The sequence below is a fragment of the Madurella fahalii genome, assembly GCF_045866475.1.
Source record: "Madurella fahalii IFM 68171 DNA, scaffold_4, whole genome shotgun sequence".
In the NCBI taxonomy this organism is placed as follows: Eukaryota; Fungi; Ascomycota; class Sordariomycetes; order Sordariales; genus Madurella; species Madurella fahalii.
The window spans coordinates 3,192,051-3,216,471 of record NW_027263974.1 but is presented as its reverse complement, the minus strand read 5'-3'; the positions used below and the strand labels follow the sequence as shown (position 1 = coordinate 3,216,471).

Genomic DNA, 24,421 nt, shown 5'->3' with positions numbered 1-24,421 from the left:
TGTGCCCGATTACATTACCCCCGGTTACTTGAGCGTAACGGTGACATTACCTCTGAAATCGTTGCTCGAAGCCCCGATGAAGAACACAAAATCGCCCGGCTCCACAACATACTTCATCCTCGCGTTCCAAATGCCCAGATCCCGCATCCGGATCTTAACACTCACGCGTTTGCTCTCCCCCGCCTTGAGGAAGACCTTCTGGAAGCCCTTCAACTGAATATTCGGCACCACAACGCTGGCTATCAAGTCCTTCACGTAGACCTGCACAACTTCCTTGCCATCCCGCCCCGAGGTGTTCTTGACCGTGACACTGATCGTCACAGTAGCCCCCTCGCTCACCGTGCGCTTGTCCACGCTGACATCGCTGTAGACAAAAGACGAGTAACTCAGGCCATAGCCAAACTCGTAGAGCGGCCTTGGGTCGCCCAGGACATACTGGTGCCCAAAGACCAGCGTCCCATTCTCATAGGCGGCCCCAGCGTCGGGGGACGCCGGGCGGCCAGAGTTCAAGTGATCGTAGTAGACGGGCAAGTCCCCGACGCTACGGGGGAAGCTAACCGCGAGCCTCCCGCTGGGGTTGACATCCCCGAATAGCACCGACGCCAGCGCGGCACCCCCCTGTTCCGAGGGGTAGAACTGCTGGACGAGCGCGGCGGCGTTTCCGGAGATCCACGGCGCCGTGACGGGCTTGCCCGAGGAGAAGACGACGACGGTGGGCTTGCTGGTCGCGACGATGGCGCGGACGAGGGCTTCCTGGGCGCCGACCAGGTCGAGGCTGTTGACGTCGACGTGCTCGCCCGTCGTGGCGTTGAGGCCCTGCCAGAGCTCGTTCTGGTCGCGCGACCAGGTGCCGACCACGACGACGGCCACGTCGGCGGCCTCGGCAGCTGCGACGGCCTCCGGGAAGAGTGACTCGGACGTTGACCAGCGCTCGCAGCCCTGGGCATAGCTGACTCTGCCGGTGCTGAGGGATCTGATCCCGTCGAGCGGCGTGATGCCGCGTGTCGACGAGTTGGCGACGACGTAGTCGCCATAGTTCATGAAGCCGTGCGCCATGGGCCCGATGACGGCGATGGAGGCGTCCTTGGGAAGGGGGAGGATGTTGTTGTGGTTCTCGAGGAGCACAATGGACTCCTCGTCCAGCTTCTTGGCGAGGGCGACATGGTCCGGGGCGTGGATTACTTTGTTTGCTTCTGCTATCGGGAGGCCCGAGAAGGGCGTCTCAAACAGGCCGAGCTCAAGCTTGGCCCTGAGAACGCGCGACACGGCCCTGTTAACGACTTCCTCCTCGAGTTTGCCGCTTGCCACCAGCTCGGGGATTAGCTCGAACGAGTAGGAACCGCCTCCCATTTCCGAGTCGCCGCCCGCTGGGAGGATGTATTGGACAATGGCGTGCTTGTCAATGGGGTTTGAGGCACACATCTTGAAATCATTGCAGAGTCGGTCCGAGGCGCCTGCGTCGGTCATGGTGTAGTATTTGTACCCCCATTCATCCCGCAAGATGTCGGTGAGCAGGTGGGGATCTGACACCGCTGGGATGCCATCATAACTGTGGTAAGCCGTCATGATGGAAAACGCATTCCCGTCCATGATGGCACGCTTGTAACCGGGGAGGAATGTGGTCCGCAACTCTCTCTCGCCGCCGTGGGCGGGGCCCGTGTTAAGACCCTGCTCCGTAATGCCAAAGGCTGCAAAATGCTTGACCATGGCGCTAACGCCCACCGACTGGGCGCCCTTGACATAGGCATAACCAAACTCTCCGGCGAGGAAGCCGTCCTCACCGTAAGTCTCCTCGACACGACCGTGGCGGAGTTCACGTGCCAGATCAACAACGGGCGCAAAGAGTTGGTTGACGCCGATGGCGCGGGCCTCTTTGGCAATGGCAACACCCATCTCCTCGACCAAGGACGGATTCCAGGAGCAAGCGTGGGCGATTGGAGAGTTGAAAATGGTGGCATTATCTGTGAGAATCCTGGTTAGTACTGCGGTTATCCTGATGCCTTAGACTAGGGGGGCGTACGAGCGAGGAAGCCGTGGATGCCCTCAGTCTGTACAAATGCAGGGATGCCGAGATAAGTGTCTTTTTGAATGTACTCCTGGGCCGTCCTGATGTGCTCCAGGAGCCACTCGTTTGGGACGGGAACGCCAACGTAGAATGCACTTCCCCTGTCCCTAGTGCTCCATGCCAGACCGGTCTGATTGAGGGCATTGGTCGTCTCGTTCATCCAGTTGCGAATGTCTCCCTGCAGAAGTTGTGACGCCTTCTCCTCGATAGTCATTCTCGAAAGAAGGTCGGCGACGCGGGCATCGACCGAGGCCTTGGGGTTCTTGTAGACAGCATGCTTCAGACTGGGACGTCCCTTATCCGAAGCTACAGCTGTTGCCGCAAGAACCAGCGCCGAAAACGAGAATCTCATTGTCCTTGTCCTGAGTTCTGAACGGGTAGAGAAGAGTCACAGTCAAGTCGGGCATGCGCATCGGGGGGGGGGGGGGGGGTTCGAGCGCGACATAGATGAGTTGGCCATGATGAGAGGAATTCTCTGTCTTTATGTCGGCAAGTGAACAATAAAGTTCTAATCTCGGTGATGCGGCGATGTATCTACGAAGCCTTCATAAGAGGAGTTGGGGGGCGGGGTGTGGGATTAGTGCCCGGTGAAGATGCCCTAAGAAATAACTGGGCGGATCGTCAGGGGCGTCGTCGTGGAGCCGATCAACGGCTGCCGGGCCGTGGTGCCATCTCTTGGGATGAAATCCGATTCGAACAACAAGACTTGAATCCCAGGTCCCTCCGGGGCAAACGCTTTTCTCTGGACCGGTCAATATTCCCATCATAAGAATCCCATGCCAACCTCCACAAGGCAGGCCGTGTGAAGATACTGTGCTGAAAGGAGTGTGCATTGGATGGGCTTTTTTGGGGGGAAAAGGGGGGGGGAAGGGGAGGTTGGGGGTTGGAGAAACCCTGCCATCGCCTCGGCGGCATCTTGGCTCTCCAACCACCAGATTCTCCACCTTCGCTCGCTTATCTCGGTCTTTTCGTTTCCCATCGAGTTCCACCAATCGTATCTCGTTGAGAATTAGGCCGATACCCCGAGGACAATGGGGGTGTGACACCACATCGAGGACAACATGCGGGCGCGACAGGTGTTGAGGTCTGGCGACAAGCCCCTTCGTGCGGATATCTCACCGGCTCGGGGTCAACCGAACCCCGCAGCTTAACCCACCACCAGTGAGGATCCCGGGGTTTGAGGATTTTCAATAGGGGCAACATCTCCAAAGAGACTCAAGAGGACAATGCTGCTTCTAGAGAAATCTGCCGCATCACTGCTCGCGTTCGTGGTGGACCAGTAGTTAGCAACTTCCCGTTTTCATCAGACTTGTCTATTTTGAGTGTTGCAACTTCGACAGTTGTGCTTCATTGACGATGAGGTTCCGTGATGGTAAGTCAAGTTGTTCTCACGTCCATCAATACTTATTTCTAATTGCCTCCTAGGTCAATGGCTCGTGGCGGAGGGCGTGCGGATCGAGTACGCCGAGGAGGTATACCGCATCACTCGCACGCCCTCGGGCAAGGGAATTAGTCTCCTGTGCCCAACAAGAAAGATTATGACGCGCGGTGATACGTTGAATCTTAGCACACTCAGCATTGTATGTTGTGGTTCAAGTTGAACACGAGGGGACAACCCTATGCCTAGGAAGCCGGCATTTGCTCTAACAGGGCATGTCTAGGATATCGAGGCCGCCTTTGACGGGGTCATCTCTGTCGAGACTACTCATTGGCAAGGAGCCGTTCGCCGCGGTCCCAACTTTGATCTCTTCCCTGCTGGGCGGCCCGGTGTCGATGCCAAGATCACAGAGAACGAGACGGGCACCACGCTGTCAGCCGGTGGTCTTTCAGCAGCCGTTAGTGGCAAGCCACATGAGTTCGACATCTCGTTCCACCCGACTGGCAGCAAGAAGCCCCTGACCACCCTCCTGAACCGCTCCGTGGGTTTGGCTTACGCACCGGCGCCGAGCAACCCCATGCAGCTCGCCGACATGCGCAACTTTAAGCATTACATTTTCACCCAAACCACCCTCAGTGTTGGCGAGTCGGTCCACGGTCTCGGTGAGCGCTTCGGTCCCTTCAACAAGGTTGGCCAAAAAGTCGATTTGTGGAACGCAGACGGGGGAACTTCCTCGGACCAGGCATACAAAAACGTCAGCTTCTGGATGAGCTCGCGCGGTTACGGCGTATTCATTGATACGCCCGAACGTGTAGAACTCGAAGTTGGAAGCGAACGGTGCTGCCGTGTCCAGACCAGCGTCGAGGGGCAGAGGCTTCGCTGGTTTATCATCTACGGGCCGTCTCCGCGGGAGATCCTCCACAAATACTCCATCTTGACCGGAGCGCCGGGTGGCGTGCCGAGCTGGTCCTTTGGCTTGTGGCTTAGCACCTCGTTCACCACGTCTTACGACGAGAAGACGGTCAACAGCTTCCTCTCGGGCATGAAGGCGCGTGACATACCGGTCGAGGTGTTCCACTTTGACTGCTTCTGGCTCAAGGCCTTCCAGTGGTGCGACTTTGAATTTGACCAAGACATGTTCCCAGACCCCAAGGGCCAGATCACGCGCCTCAAGGCCGACGGCATCGTCAAGAAGGTCTGCGTGTGGACGAATCCGTACCTCGGTCAGGCGTCGCCCGTATTTGCCGAGGCCGCGGCTAAGGGCTACCTCCTCAAGCGCAAGAACGGCGACGTGTTCCAATGGGACCTGTGGCAGACGGGCATGGGCATCGTCGATTTCACCAACCCGGACGCCTGCGCCTGGTTCGTCGGCTGCCTGGAAAAGTTGTTCGACATGGGCGTCGACAGCATCAAGACCGACTTTGGAGAGCGCATCCCTTCCGAGGACGTCCAGTGGTTTGATCCGTCGGTGGACCCGAAGCGCATGCACAACTACTACGCCTTCATCTACAACAAGCTCGTGTACGAGACGCTCCAAAAGCGCTACGGCACCAACGAGGCCGTCCTCTTTGCTCGCGCCGCCACGGCGGGCACCCAGCGGTTCCCTCTCACCTGGGGGGGCGACTGTGAGTCAACGCCCGAGGCCATGGCCGAGTCGCTCCGTGGCGGGCTGTCTCTCGGCCTGTCGGGCTTTGCATTTTGGAGCGTCGATATTGGCGGCTTCGAGGGGTACCCGCCGCCCTGGATCTATAAGCGCTGGGTGGCCTTCGGGCTGCTCTGCTCGCACTCGCGCCTTCACGGTTCCAACTCGTACCGGGTACCGTGGACGGTGGACAACGATGACACTTCGGACGAGGGCTGCTCGGCAACGCTGCGCAAGTGGACCCATCTCAAAGCCCGCCTGATGCCTTACTTGTTCTCGCAGGCACAGGAGTGCGTCAAGAATGGGGTTCCGCTTAGCTTGAGGGCGATGTGTATCGAGTTCCCTGACGATCCGACCGCGTGGACGCTGGATCGCCAGTTCATGCTTGGTGATAGCCTGCTCGTGGCACCGGTTTTTGAGGAGGATGGGACTGTTCAATTCTACCTGCCCAAGGGAAAGTGGACAAATTTCTTTTCTGGGGAGATCAAGGCCGGCCCAGGATGGTTCACCGAGACGCACACTTTCGGTACCTTGCCATTGTATGTCCGTCCTAACACGCTGTTGGTCCTGGGCAAGGAGGGCGAGAAGAGGACGGTCTACGACTATACCCGTGATGTGGAGGTGAGGAGTTACTTTGCTGCCGAAGGTGCCAAGGCCGTGTTGGTCGACGGTGAGGGCAAGACGGTCGGCACGTTAGAGGTGAAGCACGGGGAGGTCGCTGGGAGTGATGTGCTGAAGGGCAACTCTGTAATCACTGTTGTTAGCGCATAGGCATTGAGATTTAAATGCTTCTGCTTGCTAGTATACTACTTACCTTCAGTCCTCCACGTGCCCTTCCGATCCGCTTTCCTGATGATTATGGCGGAGGAGCAGTGCCTGGGATCTCAGAAACATGCCAGATGCGGGGCAGAAGCCAGGGCAACCCTTCGATCTGCGCTCCACCTCTTGCATTGAATCCACAAGGGCTTATCTACGTGTAATCTCACAGCTCATACCCCACCTGGCCCAAGAGTTAGAGCGCAGTTAGCTGCAGGGGATCTCTTTTGATATATACCGCTCAAAGTCTCCCAGATATTGGGATCTGAACAAGGCACACTTTCTCTTCTTTTCTCCTATCAACGCTCTATTCCTGAGCCGCCTTTTCGCCCCCTGCAGTGTCACAGTATCCCTCTATCAGGCTGTGCTAGAGAGCAGAGACTACTTGCTTAACAGGACCACCACTGCAAGATACCATGCGACATGGATTAACTTGACGTATTGTGCATAAACAGGGCCACATTGGACAAGACTAGGATATCTCTTTACCGAGTGCTACTCATAAGCAGCCATACCTCCTTTGGTCACCGACCACAGATCTTGCCGCATTCAACTAAAAGATGGTAATATTGCTGGAACTTCTGGCATTGGGGGCAGAAGTAATTATAGGAACATGGCATTACTACTCCATGCTCCTATACATCTGGTTTATGGCATACAAAGTACATGCTAAATTCTTACACGGACCCGAACCTTTATCATGCCTCCTTTTCAAGCCTACCTTCATGCTCCGGCTGAGCCAAATCGCTCTTATCGTGATCCTTGGCAAGAGTTCCCGTCGCCCTATCGCCGAACAAGACGTCAATTTCCTCCAACGAGAGCTGCTTCGTCTCCTTGAAGAAGAAAAAGACGATTGGTATGGTGACGAGAACATCCCAGGCAACGAACAAGAAGTAAAACTTCCACGAAAGCTCCTTGAGCGCCATCGGTGACAGCTGCGACCAAAAGGTCGCCACGAGCCAGTTACCAATACCAGTAGCAAAGGCGTTGCCGCGAGCACGGATCTACATGGGCATGACCTCGGACATGTACACCCACGAGATGGGGCCCCAGGAGAGGGAAAAGATGGCAGTGACGCAGAATAGGAAGAAGATGCCGGCGATGGAGAGCCCCTGTGAAGGGTTTAGCGGATCGATCTGGCTGTTGATGGCCGCCTCGCAGATGAACGCGACGGCGATGGCCACGGTACCCCATAAGAGGGGCCGACGGCGGCCGACACGGTCGATGACGAAGATGATGAACACCAGATTGGCGAGGGGGCCAACGCAGTTGTAGATGCCCGCCACAAGAAGGGCACGGTTGCCCGCTATCCCCAGGGCATGGTACATCTGCGTCTGGTAATACCTGTTAAGAGCACAATGTTAGCGACTGGCTGATAGGTACGGTACATTACAAAACACTCTCAAACAATCCACCCGCTGCTGTTGCATACCCGATAACGTTGATGGCGGTGAATTGGGTAAGGACTTGGACGGCGACACCGTGCATGAGCCGTGTTCGCCACTGGGGAACAGTGAACATGATCCTCCACCCAGGGGCGGTGATGGCTTTTTCTGCGGCAATGGTGGTTTTGATGTCGTGATACTCCTGCTGGATCCAGAGCTCGTTGGTGCCATCGTAATGGAGCTTACGGAGGACGCGCATCGCCTCCTCCTCGTGATCCGTCTCCATGAGGTGGCGGGGAGACTCCGGAAAGAACATGATGCCGCACACGAGAATGGCAGCAGGCAGGGCCTGGAAGGCAAGCGGGAATCGCCATTGGAACTGGCCTAGGCCTCCCTCGGCGTGTGCGGATCCGTATCCAACCCACGTGGAGCTGGAGGAAGATTCAGATAATTAGCTTGAGTACCACCCCTATACACACCGTGCAGCGCTCACAAACTGCCCGGGCGGATAGAACCTACAAGATAAATCCTACGCCAATCATCTGCTGCGACAAGCCGACGATCAAGCCTCTGATTTTGGGGTGGGCACACTCTGACTGGTAGACGGGGACCGACATGCTCAGAAGCCCGACTGCCCAGCCGGCAATGATGCGGCCGACGAGGATCATGGCGAGATTCTGGGCGGCGGCTTGCAGGACGGCCCCGACAACGGCGATCATGGCCCCAATCATGATTGTCTTTCTCCGCCCGAACCTGTCCATTGTAAGACCTCCCATCAGCGAGCCAAATACGGCTCCTCCCGAGAAAGTGCTGTTGATGGCTCCGATAATCGGGGTTCCAGGACTGGTGTGGAAAAACTCGAGGAAATCGGGGGATGCGATGACATCGGTCATGACGCCCGAGTCGTAGCCAAAGAGGAACGACCTGTGGTAACATTTTCTGTCAGCATACCTACTCGTCTACCTGGCAGAGAGAAGACCAAGTCGTCGGCGCGGCATACCCTGAGGCGGCAAAAGCCGCGAGGCAGATGTTGAAGGCCTTGCCCATGGTTGCCAACCGGAGCGTACCCAGAATTTCGGCCCGTCACGATTCCGACTTTCCGGTAGCCAGCGGAGAGGTTTGGGAATCTAGACTTGATCGCCGCTGACGGATCTCACTTATATAATGCAAATTCATAGGCGTCTCGGGGTTGGTTGTGCCGATCGCCACGCACATGGCAGCGATCTGCCGCACACCTCAGAACCGCCTCCCCGGTCCTCTCCCATATCCCTGCTGAAGTCCCAATTCTCTCCAACTCGTCCCGTGTAAACAGACACTTCTGCAAGCTGGCTGCATTGTTGCATTGGGGAACCTACACGCCTAGCCGTATCCCCATCGATGGCTAGGCCCTGTTTGCTTCCGGTCTTGGCACGGAAAGTAATTTGATTCGTGCGCTTCCAGAGCCGCCACTCAGCTCTTGCTGCAGGCTCACTGTGTGGATATGTGTGGATATGTGTGGATACGTGTGGGGTCACGACCATCGGAGGGGGGGTAGTTGTTCCCCGGCGGCTCCGGATAGCACCAAGGAAGCTTGGTGTCTCTGGATAGTTGCTGAATGTGGCCGGGCGGGCCCGGCAGTGGCTGCCCACTTACTAAGGAGTCGGCCCTGAACTTTAGTTGTGTTGGATGGCGGATCATGGATGCAACATCTGATGGATAATAAATATAGTCTAGCACCGTGTTTCCCGGACGGCGGCTTCCTGCGCGTATTTCTTGGTCGTAGTACGGGTTGGGAAGGTTGAAGCGAGACTGACTTGCCAGTGTCAGATGCGAAGCTGTCAGCGTCGACATGTGCACTGAAGAACAATACTCTCCCGCGACATCTAAGCTACCATTTCACAGGGAAAGAGATAGAAAGGGAAAGAAAAAAAAAAAAAAAGAGAGAGAGAGAGAGAAAGAGAGAAAAGGAGGGAGAGAAAAAAAGAAAAGAAAAAGAAAAGAAAAAGAAAAGAAAAAGAAAAGAAAAAGAAAAGAAAAAGAAAAGAAAAAGAAAAGAAAAAGAGAAAAGAGAAAAAAGAGAAAGAGAAAAGAGAAAAAAAGAGAAAGCGAAAAGAGAAAAAAAGAGAAAGAGAAAAAAACAAAAAAAAAAAAAAAAAAAAAAGAAAAAGCAACCAGCCAGCTGGAGGAAAGAGGCTGTGATGCAAAAATGGCTGTATACTGGGGATGATTGAAATAGTTACTTCTGATTGCCAGCATACTAGATACTTAAGGTACCTTCAGTCCTCAACGCGCCCTCTAGATCCGCTTTACCGTGGCTTTGTACAGGACGCTAGAGGCGCACATGATAGCTGATGCGAAAAAGAACCAAGGGCTGTAATCCCGGGTGCTCAAGGGTCGTCCCAAGAGGTAGCAAACAGTGAGGTAACCGACTCTTCGGCTGCGGCAGGTCGGAGGCGGACCATCGGTGAATGTAAGGTGCAGTACACCACGTGGTCCACACAAAACCAGAAGAATCAGACCTGCGGGGACTTACTTCAACAAGCCGATTAAATCGCATAATCCCCCAGAGGCTGTGGCCTATACGTAGCGCAGTGTTATTAATATTGGATGGTATTGCACAAAACACCTAAAAGTTAGTCAAAAAGTAGAGTCACACTTGGCGCCCCACACCCACTTTGATACTCTCCTTACAGGAACAGCCACAACACAGTCAAAAGTAGGCCAAATTGAATGCGGACTTGATCAAATTGAAGGTATTTGACTGGGCTTCAATACTTGGTATACTAGCCTTGTACCTTACGCACTGCAGCCAGGCGCCTAGGCATAGACTGGATCAGCCTATCTATCAAGTCCTGGGGCATCCTATCCCACGCCTCCCTCAGGGCCGCTTCTACCTTTGCGATATTAGCCTCGTTTTTCTTAAGTAAGCGTAGGTCTGGAAAGTCCCTACGTAGGATTTCCTTCATTTTCTTCTAGACGTGCTCAATCGGGTTTAAATCTGGACTGTGGGCGGGGTGTTCTATCACCTACAGTCCCTGTCAAAAAGTCGAGTCACACTCCCCACTTAACCGACGCGACCGCGTCCCACAACGCGTTTTCCCAATACTACCCACAATCTTCAAACAGCCACAACTTCGTCAATTACCGGTCAAAATGAGAGCTTTCGGCATAGAATTGTCTCCCAATGTCCGCTCTATCAGTGGAAAAAGGAAGTTTCTTACTACGGAAGAGCGGGCTGCAATTGTTGCCGCTCGAATGGCTGGGGTTCCCCGTAAGGTCTTGGCTGCCAACTTTGACTGCAGTCCAGCCTGTGTATCCCGTACCGTCAAGCGCTTCTACACCCGCAATACCGTCGAAAGCGTACCTCGCAGTGGCTGTCTAAGGAAGCTCAGCCCTCAACAAGCCCGATATATGGTTCAGATGGTAAAAAGGAACCCCCGAATGAGCTGGGCTGCTCTGATTAGAAACTGCCTTATTGGGGTCAGTCGGAACACACTACGTAAGGTCTTGGGCAAGCATTTTAGATGCAAATTCCGTTCTATCAAGCGTATTGCCCTTAACTATCAGAGGGCAGCCAATCGGCTCGCGTATACAAAAAGATTGAGGCGCGAGGAGGCTATATTGATAGAGGTAAGCCGGCTTGTATAGGTCGTCTTTAGGAGCCTGCTAATTGCTTCTAAATTTAGGGGGCATACTCTGATGAATCGTCTGTTGCTACGGCCCCAGATACGCCTAATGGCTGGGTTTTTCGAACCCCAGAGACCAAGTACGACAAGGAGGTTGTTAATATTCAGGCCCACGTTAAGTCTGAGATTACAATCATAGTATGGGGGATGATATGGGTGGGTGGGAGATCTCCCTTGGTAATCATGACCAGGGATCTCGACGCCCCGTGCCATGAATATACAGCTAATAGCTATATCTGGGCTCTGGAGGAAGGTCTGGCTCCGTACTATCGCCCTGGTACTTTTTTTCTTCAGGATAACGCCAAAATCCACATGGCAGACAAGACGAAGGAATGGCTCGAGTGGCATGGAATCTGGGTAATGGAACACCCTTCCCACAGTCCAGATTTGAACCCGATTGAGCACGTCTGGAAGAAAATGAAGGAATCCTACGTAGGAACTACCCTGGACTATATTTACTCAAGAAAAATGAGGCCAATATCGCAAAGGTAGAAGCGGCCCTGAAGGATGTATGGGATAAGGTGCCCCAGGACTTAATAGATAGGCTGATCAAGTCTATGCCCAGGCGCCTGGCTGCAGTACGTAAGATACACCGCTGGTATACCAAATATTGAAGCTTAGTCAAATACCATCAATTTGATCAAGTCTGAGTTCAATTTGGCCGAGTTTTGACTGTGTTATGGCTGTTTTTGTAAGGAGGGCAGTAAAGTGGGCGGGGGCGCCAAGGCGAGTGTGACTCTACTTTTTGACAGGGTCTTTAGATTCCGTGCTGTTCAAGCCAATCCTTCGTCTTACCTGCCACATGGATTTTGGCGTTATCCTGAAGAAAAAAAGTGCCAGGGCGATAGCAGGGAGCCAGGCCCTCCTCCAGAGCCCAGATATAGCTATTAGCTCTATATCCTTAGCGCGGGGTATTGGGATCCCTGGTTATGATTACTAAGGAGGACCTCCCCTCTATCTATATTATCCCCTATACTATAACTGTAATCTCAGCCTTTGACGTGGGCTTGGATATTGACAACCTCCTTGTTGTATTTGCTCTCTGGGGTGCGAAAAACCTAGCCATTAGGGGTATCCGGGGCAGTAGCAAGAGACGACTTATCAGAATAGGCCCCCTGAATTCAGGGGCGTTAGCAGGTTCTATGACATAGCTTAGGCAAGTCGGCTTACCTCCATCAATATCGGTTCCTTACGCCTCAGGTTTTTTATGTTTATAAGCCGATTGGCTGCTCTTTACTTGTTGAGGGCGATACGCTTGATAGACCTGAATTTGCGCTTGAAATATTGAAATGGTGCGGGAACACACACCTACACACACAACAACAAGAAGGGAGGGCGAAAGACGGCCAAATGCCAGATAGACAAGATAGACAAGACAGGCCAGGCGACACCACCACAAGTCGGGTCCCTGCAGCCTAAACAAGGTCAAAACAACATGTGCAGATAGAGCTCCCTCTGCTCAGAGGGAGATCGCTTTGCACGCAAAGAAAGCTCGTCAATTGAGCTTGCAACAAGTGTGAAGAAAAGTGCTGAATTGATTGTCCTGTCTAAGGAGCAACGGCCAGGACGGCCCTACATATGGTGCGAAAGAAAATGGGCCCACGGCAAGTTCCAGCCCCCGGGGCACCATCCTAGCAACTGTGTCCCTCTGATCAGAGGGACCCCACCGTCTGGGAACGGTTTTCCCCAATTCAATATCTACCGAGGATCTTACGTAGGGTGTTCTTCATTACGCCTACAGGGCAGGAACTAACTAAGGTAGCCTAACTTATATAGGAGTTCCTTTTTACCATCCGAACTATATATCGGATAGTATAGGGGCTAAGCTTCTTTGGACGGCCCGAGTGAAGTGCAGTTTCAACGGTGCTACGGTTGTAGAAGCGCTATACTGTACGGGAGACATAGGCTAATTAAACTGCAGTCAAAATTCTCGGCTACAATCTTCCGAGGGACTCCAGCTATTCGAGCCGTAACAATTGAAGCCCGTTCTTCCGGAGTAAGGAACTTCCTTTTCCCCCTTATAGAACGGACATTAGGGTTTAATTCACTACCAAAGGCACGCATTTTGGCCTAGAATTGACAAAGTTATGGTTGTTTGGAGTAGGAGGGTAGGATTGGGAGGCGCGTTGTGGGACGCGACTGCGTTTGGGTGGGTGGGGAATGTGACTCTACTTTTTGACCCTGACTGTAATTAAGCGAGCCTGGTTCTTGAAAAGTAATCGAGGAGCGATGGCGATATGGCCGGCAGGCGAGGCCGTGATCTCCGAGTCAGAGTTAACGAGAATGGGCATTTACTAGAGGGAGCTCTATCTATATCTTGTTTCAACCTTATTTTAAGCCACAGGGACCTAATTTGTTGTGGTGTTGCCTAGCCCGTCTCACCTATCTTGTCTGTCTGGTATTTGGCTACCTTTTTGCGGCTTTGCCCTCTTGCTTGTCCTGATAGGTATATGGGTATATGGGTGTAATTAGATGTGTGTTTCTTCACCATTTAATCATCGACTCGCCGTCCAATGTCACGGGTCTCTCTTGACCTGCCGGGCTAGTCAGCTGGGTTGCAGCTGTAATTATTCGATGTCCCATTGTTCCTGGCGGCATGTGAACACTTTTTTAGCGTCTAACATTAGTAGTATGATTGGTGAAGTGTAACTTATGATCGGTGAAGTGCTAAGGAAAGAAGGCTCGCGCACGGGGCGCTTCGGTTTGCGCTTAAAGCTCTTTGTTCTCCTTTGCGTCTTTCCGTTTCCTTCCACATTTTGCATCCTGCACGACTCCGCAACGCAGCCACCATCTCCCAAAGCAGGCACCGTTTCGCAAAGCTAGCTAAGTCTGGAAACATGTCTATCACGGTAGGTCCCCTTGACTTTCCTGCGGTCGCAAATGTCCTGAGAAGAAAGAAGTGTGCGCAGAATGACCCACCGGCGAGGGCCAGCAGCGACGTTGGCAAGCCTATCACGGTAAGTCCTTTTGACTTTCCTGCTTTCGCAATGTCCAGGTTCTGAGAAGGAAGTGTGCACAGGATGGCCTGCCGCCAAAGGCCAGCAGCGACGTTGACAAGCCGGAGCGGCTTGATAAGATCCTCGCAGCCCTCCACCATTTGTTCGTTTCTGAATCCACCATCAACGACAACTCGGCTGAATTTGTGTTCCACCACTTCATCGTCGACTGCCGCGATCATCATCACATAACGCGCGACTCCCCCAAACTCAAGGCTCTCGGAAAATTAATTGGCCAACAGCTTTTTTTTGTACGTATCTGTCTGCTCCCCTAAGAGCCTTGTTTATAGCTGACAACCCTGTTCGTGTGGCAGAGCTTCAACTCCAATACAGGCTATTTGCGCATCATAGCTCAGGATTCCCTGAGCGTCCGCACGTTGCTTTTTAGGCACATCTTTTACAGCTTCGACAAGAGTCTCAATCAGTTTCGGGTTCATGGTCATGTTCCTGAGAATGACGTGGGTGTGCATAAGTGGCTGCTGCCCTTGCAGAGCAACAACTAGGAGGTCGACCTTCTCATCGGCTTCGGCCCTGACGACTGCACAGTCCCAACTTTGGCGTTCATCGTGGCGGATTCGAAGAACACAGCTACGAACCTCATGACTCTTTCCGATGTCCGAACAGTTGTGTCCGTAGGCCTCCGTGGGCTCGCAAAGGAGGATTTCGGAGAGGACCGGATGCGTCGTATCGGCGAGAAGTCATTCGTCACTGTCCATGTACTTGAGACATTCATGGACGGCAAAACGCGCATTCATCGCGTCCAGGACGAGAAGCTATCTACGCCAGACGGCAAAATCAAGCACTATCTTTCCGACATCGTGAAGGATCCGACGCGGCTGCCACAGAACCTGGTCCGTAACTTCAACGACGCCACGCATCCCAACATTGAGATTCCGTACTCAGAGATCCTGGCTGAGATCCGCTTGTTCTCAATCGCACGCAATCAACTTCGTCGCGAACCTCCCGATGGCCGCGCGACCGCAGCTACCACCTCCACGGCGACTCCCATCAACCGTCACCCCGGCCGCGGCAAGCGGTCCTTCTCGACGTTTTCTCGGCCAAATCGAGTGTCTACAATCAAGTTTCTATTCCTACCAACCATGCCTCGTGTCCAGCCGGCTGGACCTGCCCAACGTCTGGGACGTCTTGCTGGCGTCTGGGCGGCGCGTCTTTTCCGCAAGTGAACTAAGTCAATGTACCCACCTGCCGGACACCCTACTTACCGGACAGTCTGTAAGACCCACCCCAAAAACCACACCCCATCTATTACCTTCTTTTTACCTGGACTAATATACAGGAAACTACTGAACTACCATTATTACTACTACTTTCTAACCCGCTCTCTTCATCTAGGCTATCTTCAATACGCCCGGCCTCGATTTGGGCTTGATGGACTTGGTCGATTGTAGCGAACTTGGTATTCGGGTCAATTTCAACCCTCTTCCTTTTGACAGGCCGGATATTCTCAATTTGGGCTTTCAGAGCCTCATTTTCGTACTTTAGTTTAGCTAATTCAAAGTCCTTGCCGTGGAATGCTTTTTCGACCTTGTAGAGCAGATACCGACGAACTGTTGGGCATGGTTCTTCGGTACTCATTGTGGTAAGATAGGACTGTAAGTCGGACCCCTTCCTGGGAGTCGGAATAACAAGCCTATTGACCCGCCAGTCTAGTTGATCCGTTGCCCTGGGTCCTGGCCTTATAGGGAGGTCCGTTTCTTAGGGTCCAGTAGTCTTGTTCGAATTATCTAACAACAACGGGCTCATTAGTGGCTTGGCTACTGATACTGAGTTGGGGAAAACAGTCCCTAGAGGGCAGGGTCCCTCGGATCAGAGGGACACAGTTGCTAGGATGGTGCCCCGGGGGCTGGAACTTGCCGTGGGCCCATTTTTTCTTTCGCACCATATGTAGGGTCGTCCTGGCCGTTGCTCTTTAGACAGAACAATCAATTCAGCACTCTCTTCACACTTGTTGCAGGCTCAATTGACGAGCTTTCTTTGCGTGCAAAGTGATCTCCCTCTGACCAGAGGGAGCTCTATCTGCACATGTTGCTTTGACCTTGTTTAGGCTGCAGGGACCCGACTTGTGGTGGTGTTGCCTGGCCTGTCTTGTCCATCTTGTCTGCCTGACATTTGGCCGTCTTTGCCCTTTCACTTGTTTTGGTGGGTATGTGGGTGTAGATGTGTGTTTCTGCACCATTTCAATACTGGCTACAAACCGGCCGCTTTCTAATTAACCCGCCTTGATATTCTGCGCCGTCAGTGCCTCCTTCCGGGCAGCCGCCAAGCAGATCAATAAATTCCTTTTACCTACGACTGTAGAATCTGTCCAGGCCACTAAGTTATTGAGCTTCTTTCGATAGGCCCTCTTTAAGGGGCTGAAGATAGCCAAATCAAGGGGTTATGTTACGTGGTGGAGGCTAGCACTGCACAGCAGTGTCTGGGCCCACATCCCGTCAGGGATGACGGCCCAGGGGTCACCGCTTACGTCTATAAAGACCCCTCAGATTTGTCCCCAGAGGACCTTCACTCAATCAACCATCATCATATCTTACTCTGTCATAGATCATGCCAGTGTTCATGAAGTGCCTACCTCAGCGTCAAGGCTGACGTCTCTGAGGTCACCAGTTACGGGACCACGACGGAAACCCCGTAACAAGTGGTGCCCACTACCAGGGTCAGCATGACGGCTGATATCGAACCTGACGACCAATCTCCCGTGTGAATATACACGATGACTCAATTCCACGCGTGAATATACGCGATTTTCCCATCCAATCGACGACCCTTTCGCTAGACCTGTCGTCGCCCGGCCCGGCTCCCAGATTCCATCTTTTTTGTTTTCCCTTTGTTCCCTTTTTCTTCAATGGAACCCCCAGAACGCAGTCAAGTTCAATTGGCCTTACCCGCTCGGCCGTCCCAGTCAGATTTGACTTCGGCCTCGCCTGCCTACCCGCCCCAGCGATCTGATCCGACAGCTCAGTCAACCTCACCCGCCCGGCCTGCCCGGCCAGCCCAGCGACCGACTTCGACGGCCCTGCAGTCAGATGCAGCAGCCCAGTTACACACCTGCAACCACTGCAGCCAGACCTTCGACAAGAGACGCCCCCTGATCGGGCACATCTTTCAAACTCACCGCCCGGCCCAACAACGTCGTCAACAACAACAACAACAACAACAACAACAATAACGTCATCAACGACAACGTCAGCAACAACAACCGACGGAGAGCCTGTCAGACTTCTGAGCTAAGATCCAGGGTTTAAAGGAACACCAGGAACTTGTGGTCTTGATATCAACCTGGATGATGAACAAGTTGAACAGAATTCTTATACGATATTATAGTTCAGCCTTAACTACTTAACGGCTCTGACAGCCCTAATGGCTTTAACGGCCCTGACTATCTTGAAGACCCTGATGGCATTGACTGCCCTGATTACCCTAATGACGGCTCCGACTGTCCTGACTACTCTGACGACGGCTCTGACTGTCCTGACTACTCTGACAACGGCCCTGACGGCCCTGACGACTTTGACGGCTCCGACTACCTTGACGACCCTGACGGCCCTGACTCTCTCGACTACCCTGACGACGGCCCTGACTTTCCTGACCGCCCCGACAATACCCGGACCGAATATGACGCCCCTGTCGAAGATGACAGGGACGAGCATCACGATAGGTATGATGCCGTTGTGTGGGATGGATCTGATGGATACGACGCTGGATGGGATGGATACGATGGACCTGATGGATACGATGATGGGTATGACGATGGACCCGATGGATACGATGATGGGTACGATGGGTTCTGATGGTTGGGAGGTACAATGAGGGCATTGTTTTTTCAACTCAGTCCCGGGCACTTGTTACGTGGTGGGAGCCCAGATGGGCTAGACGGCCAGGATCCCAGAGGTTATGTGATCCTAGGATTCTGGAACTTTCTCTGGGCACTGACCTATTCCTGTCATATATTACTAGGCTCCTGCACTCTTTGACAGTACAAGATAAAGAACAACGAATTTGATCTCTTTGATTTTCCCACGCAACAGGTTAGAAGACGTGAGAGGTATATGTAGGTAGGAAAAGTAGGTGGATATTGTTGCTGAAGCACTCCCATATAAAGTCAGTTGTTGTATGGGAGCTGTAGCCATCTAGGATAAGTAGCTGCTTTGAAGAAGAGTCCCAGGACCGGGTCTCCGGGATGAAGACCCGTTGTAGCTATTCCAGTACCACAGCATCGATAATCTAACCTTTGTCGGTAGTAGTGAAGAGCTAGTTATCGAATTCGGCCTTATCGATAGGAAACTACTGTTATTGAATACTCTTGCCCTTGAAAATAACAGCCGAAGGAAGTGATACCCCGGTTACCGAGATAGCTTCAACAAAAGACATCTAAGTACATTTACCCTAGTCTTTTTCTGAACTGACTTACAAAAGCGGCTTCCAATAACCAAGTCGTTATCTCCCTGACCTTCTATTATCCCCGCTTCGTCAAGATTCTATCAGTTCTCGGAAAAAATGTCCTAGATAGTAGGGACTATCAGGAATTTAAACCACTCTTTAATTACTAGCTTAGTAGCTCCATTAAGCTGGGCTAAATCTATCTGTCTAGTTCTTTTGGCCCTTAAGACTAGGTTCCTACGTAGGAACCGCCGAATCCAGGATCTCCTGACTGCTGAAGACTTGGTGTCGTGGCCTAGAATTCGGCCAGTAAATTCCTGTAACTGCGTGTGGGTCGGGGGAGGCCTAGGGCCTCTTAGGTTAAGGCCTATTCAGTTAATTGAGCCTCCTGCGATATAGATAGGATTTTGTGGGCTTCGAATACCTCTATCTTGGTTGCCCGACCTTGAATTCTATCGTATAAAGTAGAGTGGAATTCCGAGGTGGGCCTGGACTTTTGTAATGAGAGCTATTGGGCAAGACCGGGAGAACCGGCCGAATGACGGTGGATGATGTCACTGTACTAGGGTAGATAAGAACCCCGTGGGAAACCCTCTCACGCGGGCGACTTCTGATCCGTAAGGATCAGTCTCTGTGTAATTGATAGGAGGCTGTTCATCAAGATATCGCCCGCTGGTCCAGGTCTTTTCGGTATTAAGACATCGTGATCCATCTCCCTCAACGTGTTCCCAGAACAACCCCTTTACAACTTTGCAGAAAGACCAGCCATTTTTAAGGTAAACAAAGGCTTCCTGAATATCCTGTTCAGTATAGGCCATTATCGGTAATTGACGAAGAAGTAGGTAAATTTTGGTACAATTTGGTTTGGAATTGATTGTGTTATGGTAAACTGAAGTATGTAGGTAAAAATCTCGTTATAAGTTGGGGACTGTCCGATAAGTGGGGTGTTCGGCAGGTGAGTACGTTGACTTACGTACGCTCAATGATACGGTGATACCCGTATCGGACGATGGGGGGACGACCAGGGGACGGCGAGGAAATGAAAAAAAAAGAAGAGCCTGCCTTTTCGGACTGTAGTGTAGTGTCCCAGGATACTGTAGCCCCACATAAGTAGCACGTACACCGGCATCTTCCATATATAACCCCAACCCTGACACGGCCAAATGGACACGACAATGGACGCAAGACGCCTATTTCAGCGCAAAAAGCCCACGAAATACTGCAATTGCACTTGACGTTGTTAAAGTACTCAATTCGCCTCAATTCGTTGATATCTTACAAGGCCTAAATAAGTGCTGTTGTCCTACAGTTCGACGGCCCAGTTGTCTATCTACCTGTCTGTTTAACTGTCTATCTGACTAAGCGCCTCCCTGCTTCTACATCCTCTTCTACGCCCTTATCGCAATTGTTATAGCGCTGCTTGACTGACGATACTCTCGTTGTTGTTGTCGTTGTTGTTGTCGTTGTTGTTGTCGTTGTTGTTGTCGTTGTTGTTATCTTCCTGGGTACCTGCGCCCAGACCTCCCCTGCTTCTACGCCCTCTTCTATACCCTATTCGTTGCGATCCTCGTTGACTGGCGTTGTCGTTCAAGTCTTCCTACGCTAGGTCGATGCCCTCCCATCGTGATGTGTGCTGGCGTTTAGATGGCAGTAATCCTGTCGCCTTAGAACGCTGGGTGCCCTGAACTGAGCTCGTCGTTACTCGCGACATCGAATTCGAGGTTATCCACATCAAAGGGGCTAGCGGGCCGCTCGCGCGTAGCTATTTCTACCGCAAATTAGCACTAGAAGAGCGCGCGAAAGCGTATACTTACTGGGCGATTAAATTCGCTCTATTGTGTATGAGATTAAGGCGACTTCAAAGCTCTTGTCGACGTTGTGGTAGGTAGGATAGAAAAGAAAGATACGATGTATGGTGGCGGGATAGGAAAAAAAGGTGGTATGTGCCGACAGTATTCAAGTTGGGTGGGCTACAGTATCCTAGGACACGACACTACAGTCCGAAAAGGCAGGCTCCAAAAAAAATTGTATGCGCTCCTTAGCAGTAGGATCAGCCGGAGGTAACATTGGCTGCGCCAATCCCAACGTCCCAACCTGCCTGATTGGGGTAGCTCCCTCGGGGCGGCGCAACAAGTAAAATAGCTTACTGCCATGTGAATCTATCTTTAGCCATCAATGTTACTTAAACGACAAAACATGCGGTCTCGGTGACAATGAACATCGCCGCTCTCTCCTCCATCCGTTTTACCTTCACGTTGTTTGGGCACAGACAACCAAGATGGTACGACTTAGCGCATCTGTCTTCGTGGCTGTGATTGCATCATTGGCGGCAGCCGTGGTGCCAGACTCGCGCCGGTTCGATCTCTCCAAGCCCTCTTACGATCTCTTTCGCCACAAGACGCTGCACGATGATACGGTTCAGCAGAGCTTCGCTTTCGACAATGTGAACCGCCGCCTGTTCGTCGCCCAACGCCGTAACGGAGCAGACGCGGCCTCGGGCGACCTGTGCATCACGCAGCTCGACTTCTCGGGCAAGCAGGTCGGCTACATGCACCTCAAGGGGTTTGGCCACGGCGTGGCCTTTGGTGCGCAGGCCTCGGGCTCGGCGACTTACCTGTGGACGGAAGTCGACGCCAACAGCAAGGGCTACGGCAAGCGGCTGGCGCGCTTCAAGTTTACGAACGGCAAGACGCTCTCCAACACCTCGAGCAGCCTCCAAAAATTCACACCAGTCGCGACGGCGACGGAGCACACGTGCTCTGTGGACACGGTCAACAACCGGCTCGTGGTGCGCTACAACCTCAGCGGCAAGGGCAAGTACATCGCCGTGTACGACCTCGCCGCGGCTACCAAGGGCAACTTCTCGGCCCCGCTGGCCAACTTCAAACAGCCGCTGCCCAAGACGCAGGCCAAGAACTTCCAAGGGTACACGGCCTACGGGCGGTACCTGTACCTGTTGTGGGGGGACTCGTACGACACCAGCGGCGGCAAGGTGAACTCGCAGCTCGCGAGCGTCGACATGAACACGGGCAAGGTCGTTCAGGGACCGCTGATCACGAAGGCTGGATCGACGCTCTCGTTCCGCGAGGCCGAAGGGTTGGCCATCTACAAGACGGCCGGAGGCCAGGTGCGGCTGTTCCTGGGATTCGCGTCGGGCAAGGCGGGCGATCGGAGGTCGAATCTGTTTTACAAGAACGCAACGGTGGCTTGAGAGGTTACTAGAGTTGGTTATACCGTATATAGCAGCATCTGGGGCGTTAGTGTCCCTCTAATAGACAAACAATAAGAAACCATATTTAGACCAAAGGCTGCCTACGTTGTTATTACGTGCTGCGGTCTCCTAAGCTAGCGGATCTTCGGAGCTTGGTGTCTTGTCAAAGCCCATTGTTTCCGCCTGAAATTGCGCGTGGTTTAGGATGTCAAGTCTCGCCGCGTCCGCTTCGCCGCGTCCACTCTATGTCGTCCCAGGGGTATGGGAAGGAGAACAATCGCAAACCTCCTGCGAACTTAAGTTAGTAGTAAGGTTCTTACTACTAGTACTGTGCACACCAACCAAGTGCATCCGTCAAGATCAAAGTCCAGAAAAATGATCTGATTACTCAATCCGTCTAAGTCTGTCTAACAAAACGTAGGAAAACCACAAAAGCGTCCCGAAGTTGTATATATATACACGAAATGCAAGCCGGATTAGCCACTCGGCGCCCACCGCCACTTTACTCCCATTCCGCCAAAGGAAAACAAAAGCCACACCCGATTCCACGCACAACCAACGGCTCATACTTTTATGTGGATATAGTTAAAGTTCTTCTTGGGAACAGTCCGCTTCCCGTATCCCTCCCTCACGTTCCAGTTATACTCCTCGATGGTGACGGTGTCCTTGCCCACGGCGGCGACCCAGGCGACGTGCCCGGCCCTGCCGGCGTTGGACTGGGCGATGCAGCCCGGCACGGGCTTGTTGTCGACGCGGACGCCGGTCCTGCGCGCCGCCTCGTCCCAGCTGTTGGCGTTGCCCCAGTTGACGCCCTTGTACTGGTTGTGAAACTTGACGCCCAGCCGCTCGTTGATGCGCCACGCCACGAAGCTGGTGCACTGGCACTTGAAGTAATTCCACTTGTCGGCCGGCCCGCACTTGCCCTTATACGGGTAGTCGTTCTTCATGGGGCCCGGGATCTTCTTGCTGCTGCCGCCCCCGGATCCGCCGCCGCCGCCGCCGCCGGAAGAGGAGCACTTCTTGGTCACGTAGCCGTTGGTGCCCGTCTTGACGTAGTAGTCGGCCACGTAGCACCCGTGCTGGGTCTTGTCCCAGATGTTGTTGCCGTTGACGCTCGTGCCCGAAGTCTGGCAGCTGATCTTCACGTCGGCGCCCTTCTTGTACGTCCTCTTGACGGCGTAGCTGGTGCCGGGGCCAGACCGGCAGTTGAGTGTGTCGCCCGTGACCGGGTAGGCATTGGTGACCGAGAAGGTCACCGCTTGGAGGAGGGCCGCGACGATAGCGAACTTCATTATGGCTGTTGTCCGGTGGGTTGCAGTGGTAGGGTCAAAGTAGAGGAGAAGAAGATGAGGCTGGCGTGGCAGAGAGGATGGGTGGGTGATAATGCATTTCAAAACTCGACGGAGAACGACTCGAGCTGGGCACTCTTTATGTACTTGATTTGCTTCTCTACTACAGTTGGAAAGGGGTCACATCACAACTCCGTTCGGCGCGACGACGGCGCCGCCGCAGGACGGCTTGGCCCAATCTCGGGCGACTTTCCATAAGATGGAGGCCGCAGAGTTACATCGTTCTACGAGGACAGCCGAGGTTGTGAACTGTCTAGACCCACGTCAGGGACTTTTTTTTTTACAGCAAAGCGGCGCACTCTAACCAGTTTCGCCGCAATCGTAATGGATGAAGTTCGTCAAATCTCTCATTTTGGGTGAGGCCGGGTAGGGCTTAGTCGCCTACCGGGTCGGTGTAACTTGAACGTAATGGGGACGAGGTTTACCGTAAGCGTGGGCTGAGCGAGGTTCTATTGTTTGTGCTGGGTGAGCTTAGCGTGGCATTGGCTGGAGTAAACCGGCTGAATCGACGAGTAAGGCTTAAAATGGATGCTCCCTTACCAACGGGCATGTTAATGTTGCAAGGTACTGTAATTAGGTACCAAGCACTGGCAGATGTAACATTCTCCGGCCCAATTCTCTCGAGGCTGCCCATTCACGACATTGTTGAGCCGGTTCGGCGAAAACATGGTGATCGACTCGGGCGGCCGCGGACTCCAGAAAGAATCGAGTTTCGCGCAAGCCTCAAGTGAATATGGATCCCGCGCCGCGAATGGGCAGCACGCTGATCTATCCGTACCCTACTATTATTAGCACCTTTTGCGGGGACCCCGCTCCACCATCGCCATGTTGTAGCAAATGCATTTCCGCTTGGCAATGCGGCTTCACTTTTCAACTAGCCAGCTCTCTGAGTACTAATTCTCGTACTCCACACCAGCATCACGCACTATGGGGGCCTCCCAGTAGAGCCACATCAAACCTAGAGGAGGACTTGGCCCGCTACAACAAGCTGGCCTTTGGGAAAGCAGCTACTGATTCGGTAGGTACCTTACCTACCTGCCTAGGAATAGCCACCAAGAGTAGAAATCTCATGGGGTCGTCTGCGTTAGGAAGCTCGGTAATTAGGGCGGGCATGAATTCAATCAGTTGTGCTGCCACCTGCCCATTTTTCATGATGCCCCCCCAGTTAGATTCCGACTGGCTCGCACGTGGAGTTTGTTATGGGCCGCAGATACTAGGCATGGTATGTTGAAGCAACCCGGAAATGGCCCGTGTCGGATCTCGATCCGGCGACAGATCCAGTCCTACTGTTGTATCTGCAAGGGGAGTGCGTGCGCCACCGTTACGTCCCGAGGTTAAGGTAGTCTCGCAATGCAGGGTCCCGAACGGTTTGCAATTACTTGACCGACGCCGGATATGGAATCAGGCGGGATCGGGACAATATGACCCCTTAGGACGCCACTGAAGCGCCGCTGGGGCTCCGCCCCGTGCCGCAGATCGCAAGCTACCCATGGCCATTGGGCATGACAGATGACGG

General features: G+C 53.2%; 7 protein-coding genes across 7 annotated transcripts; 3 read left to right on the top strand and 4 right to left on the bottom strand.

Annotated features, from left to right (window-relative positions):
- Positions 1-24: 24 nt before the first annotated feature.
- Positions 25-2,417, bottom strand: MFIFM68171_07932 (beta-glucosidase; the record flags this gene model as incomplete). Its single annotated transcript, XM_071063352.1, has 2 exons — positions 25-1,961; positions 2,021-2,417. 2 exons carry the CDS (start codon positions 2,415-2,417, stop codon positions 25-27), a joined length of 2,334 nt encoding a protein of 777 aa, XP_070919453.1.
- Positions 2,418-3,421: 1,004 nt separating this feature from the next.
- Positions 3,422-5,856, top strand: MFIFM68171_07931 (uncharacterized protein; the record flags this gene model as incomplete). The annotated part of the gene is made up of 3 exons (XM_071063351.1): positions 3,422-3,437; positions 3,491-3,645; positions 3,727-5,856. The coding sequence occupies 3 exons, from the start codon at positions 3,422-3,424 to the stop codon at positions 5,854-5,856; spliced, it is 2,301 nt and encodes a 766-aa protein (XP_070919452.1).
- A 743-nt stretch (positions 5,857-6,599) lies between these two features.
- MFIFM68171_07930 (uncharacterized protein) lies at positions 6,600-6,827 on the bottom strand (the record flags this gene model as incomplete). Its single annotated transcript, XM_071063350.1, has 1 exon — positions 6,600-6,827. One exon carries the CDS (start codon positions 6,825-6,827, stop codon positions 6,600-6,602), a length of 228 nt encoding a protein of 75 aa, XP_070919451.1.
- Positions 6,828-6,905: 78 nt separating this feature from the next.
- Positions 6,906-8,333, bottom strand: MFIFM68171_07929 (High-affinity glucose transporter; the record flags this gene model as incomplete). Its single annotated transcript, XM_071063349.1, has 4 exons — positions 6,906-7,245; positions 7,334-7,717; positions 7,806-8,210; positions 8,287-8,333. The coding sequence occupies 4 exons, from the start codon at positions 8,331-8,333 to the stop codon at positions 6,906-6,908; spliced, it is 1,176 nt and encodes a 391-aa protein (XP_070919450.1).
- Positions 8,334-13,788: 5,455 nt separating this feature from the next.
- On the top strand, positions 13,789-15,131 carry MFIFM68171_07928 (uncharacterized protein; the record flags this gene model as incomplete). Its single annotated transcript, XM_071063348.1, has 4 exons — positions 13,789-13,908; positions 13,971-14,198; positions 14,262-14,405; positions 14,451-15,131. The coding sequence occupies 4 exons, from the start codon at positions 13,789-13,791 to the stop codon at positions 15,129-15,131; spliced, it is 1,173 nt and encodes a 390-aa protein (XP_070919449.1).
- Positions 15,132-20,623: 5,492 nt separating this feature from the next.
- MFIFM68171_07927 (FacC-like extracellular signaling protein) lies at positions 20,624-21,556 on the top strand (the record flags this gene model as incomplete). Its single annotated transcript, XM_071063347.1, has 1 exon — positions 20,624-21,556. The coding sequence occupies one exon, from the start codon at positions 20,624-20,626 to the stop codon at positions 21,554-21,556; it is 933 nt and encodes a 310-aa protein (XP_070919448.1).
- A 563-nt stretch (positions 21,557-22,119) lies between these two features.
- On the bottom strand, positions 22,120-22,848 carry MFIFM68171_07926 (Peptidase C51 domain-containing protein; the record flags this gene model as incomplete). Its single annotated transcript, XM_071063346.1, has 1 exon — positions 22,120-22,848. The coding sequence occupies one exon, from the start codon at positions 22,846-22,848 to the stop codon at positions 22,120-22,122; it is 729 nt and encodes a 242-aa protein (XP_070919447.1).
- Positions 22,849-24,421: the final 1,573 nt, after the last annotated feature.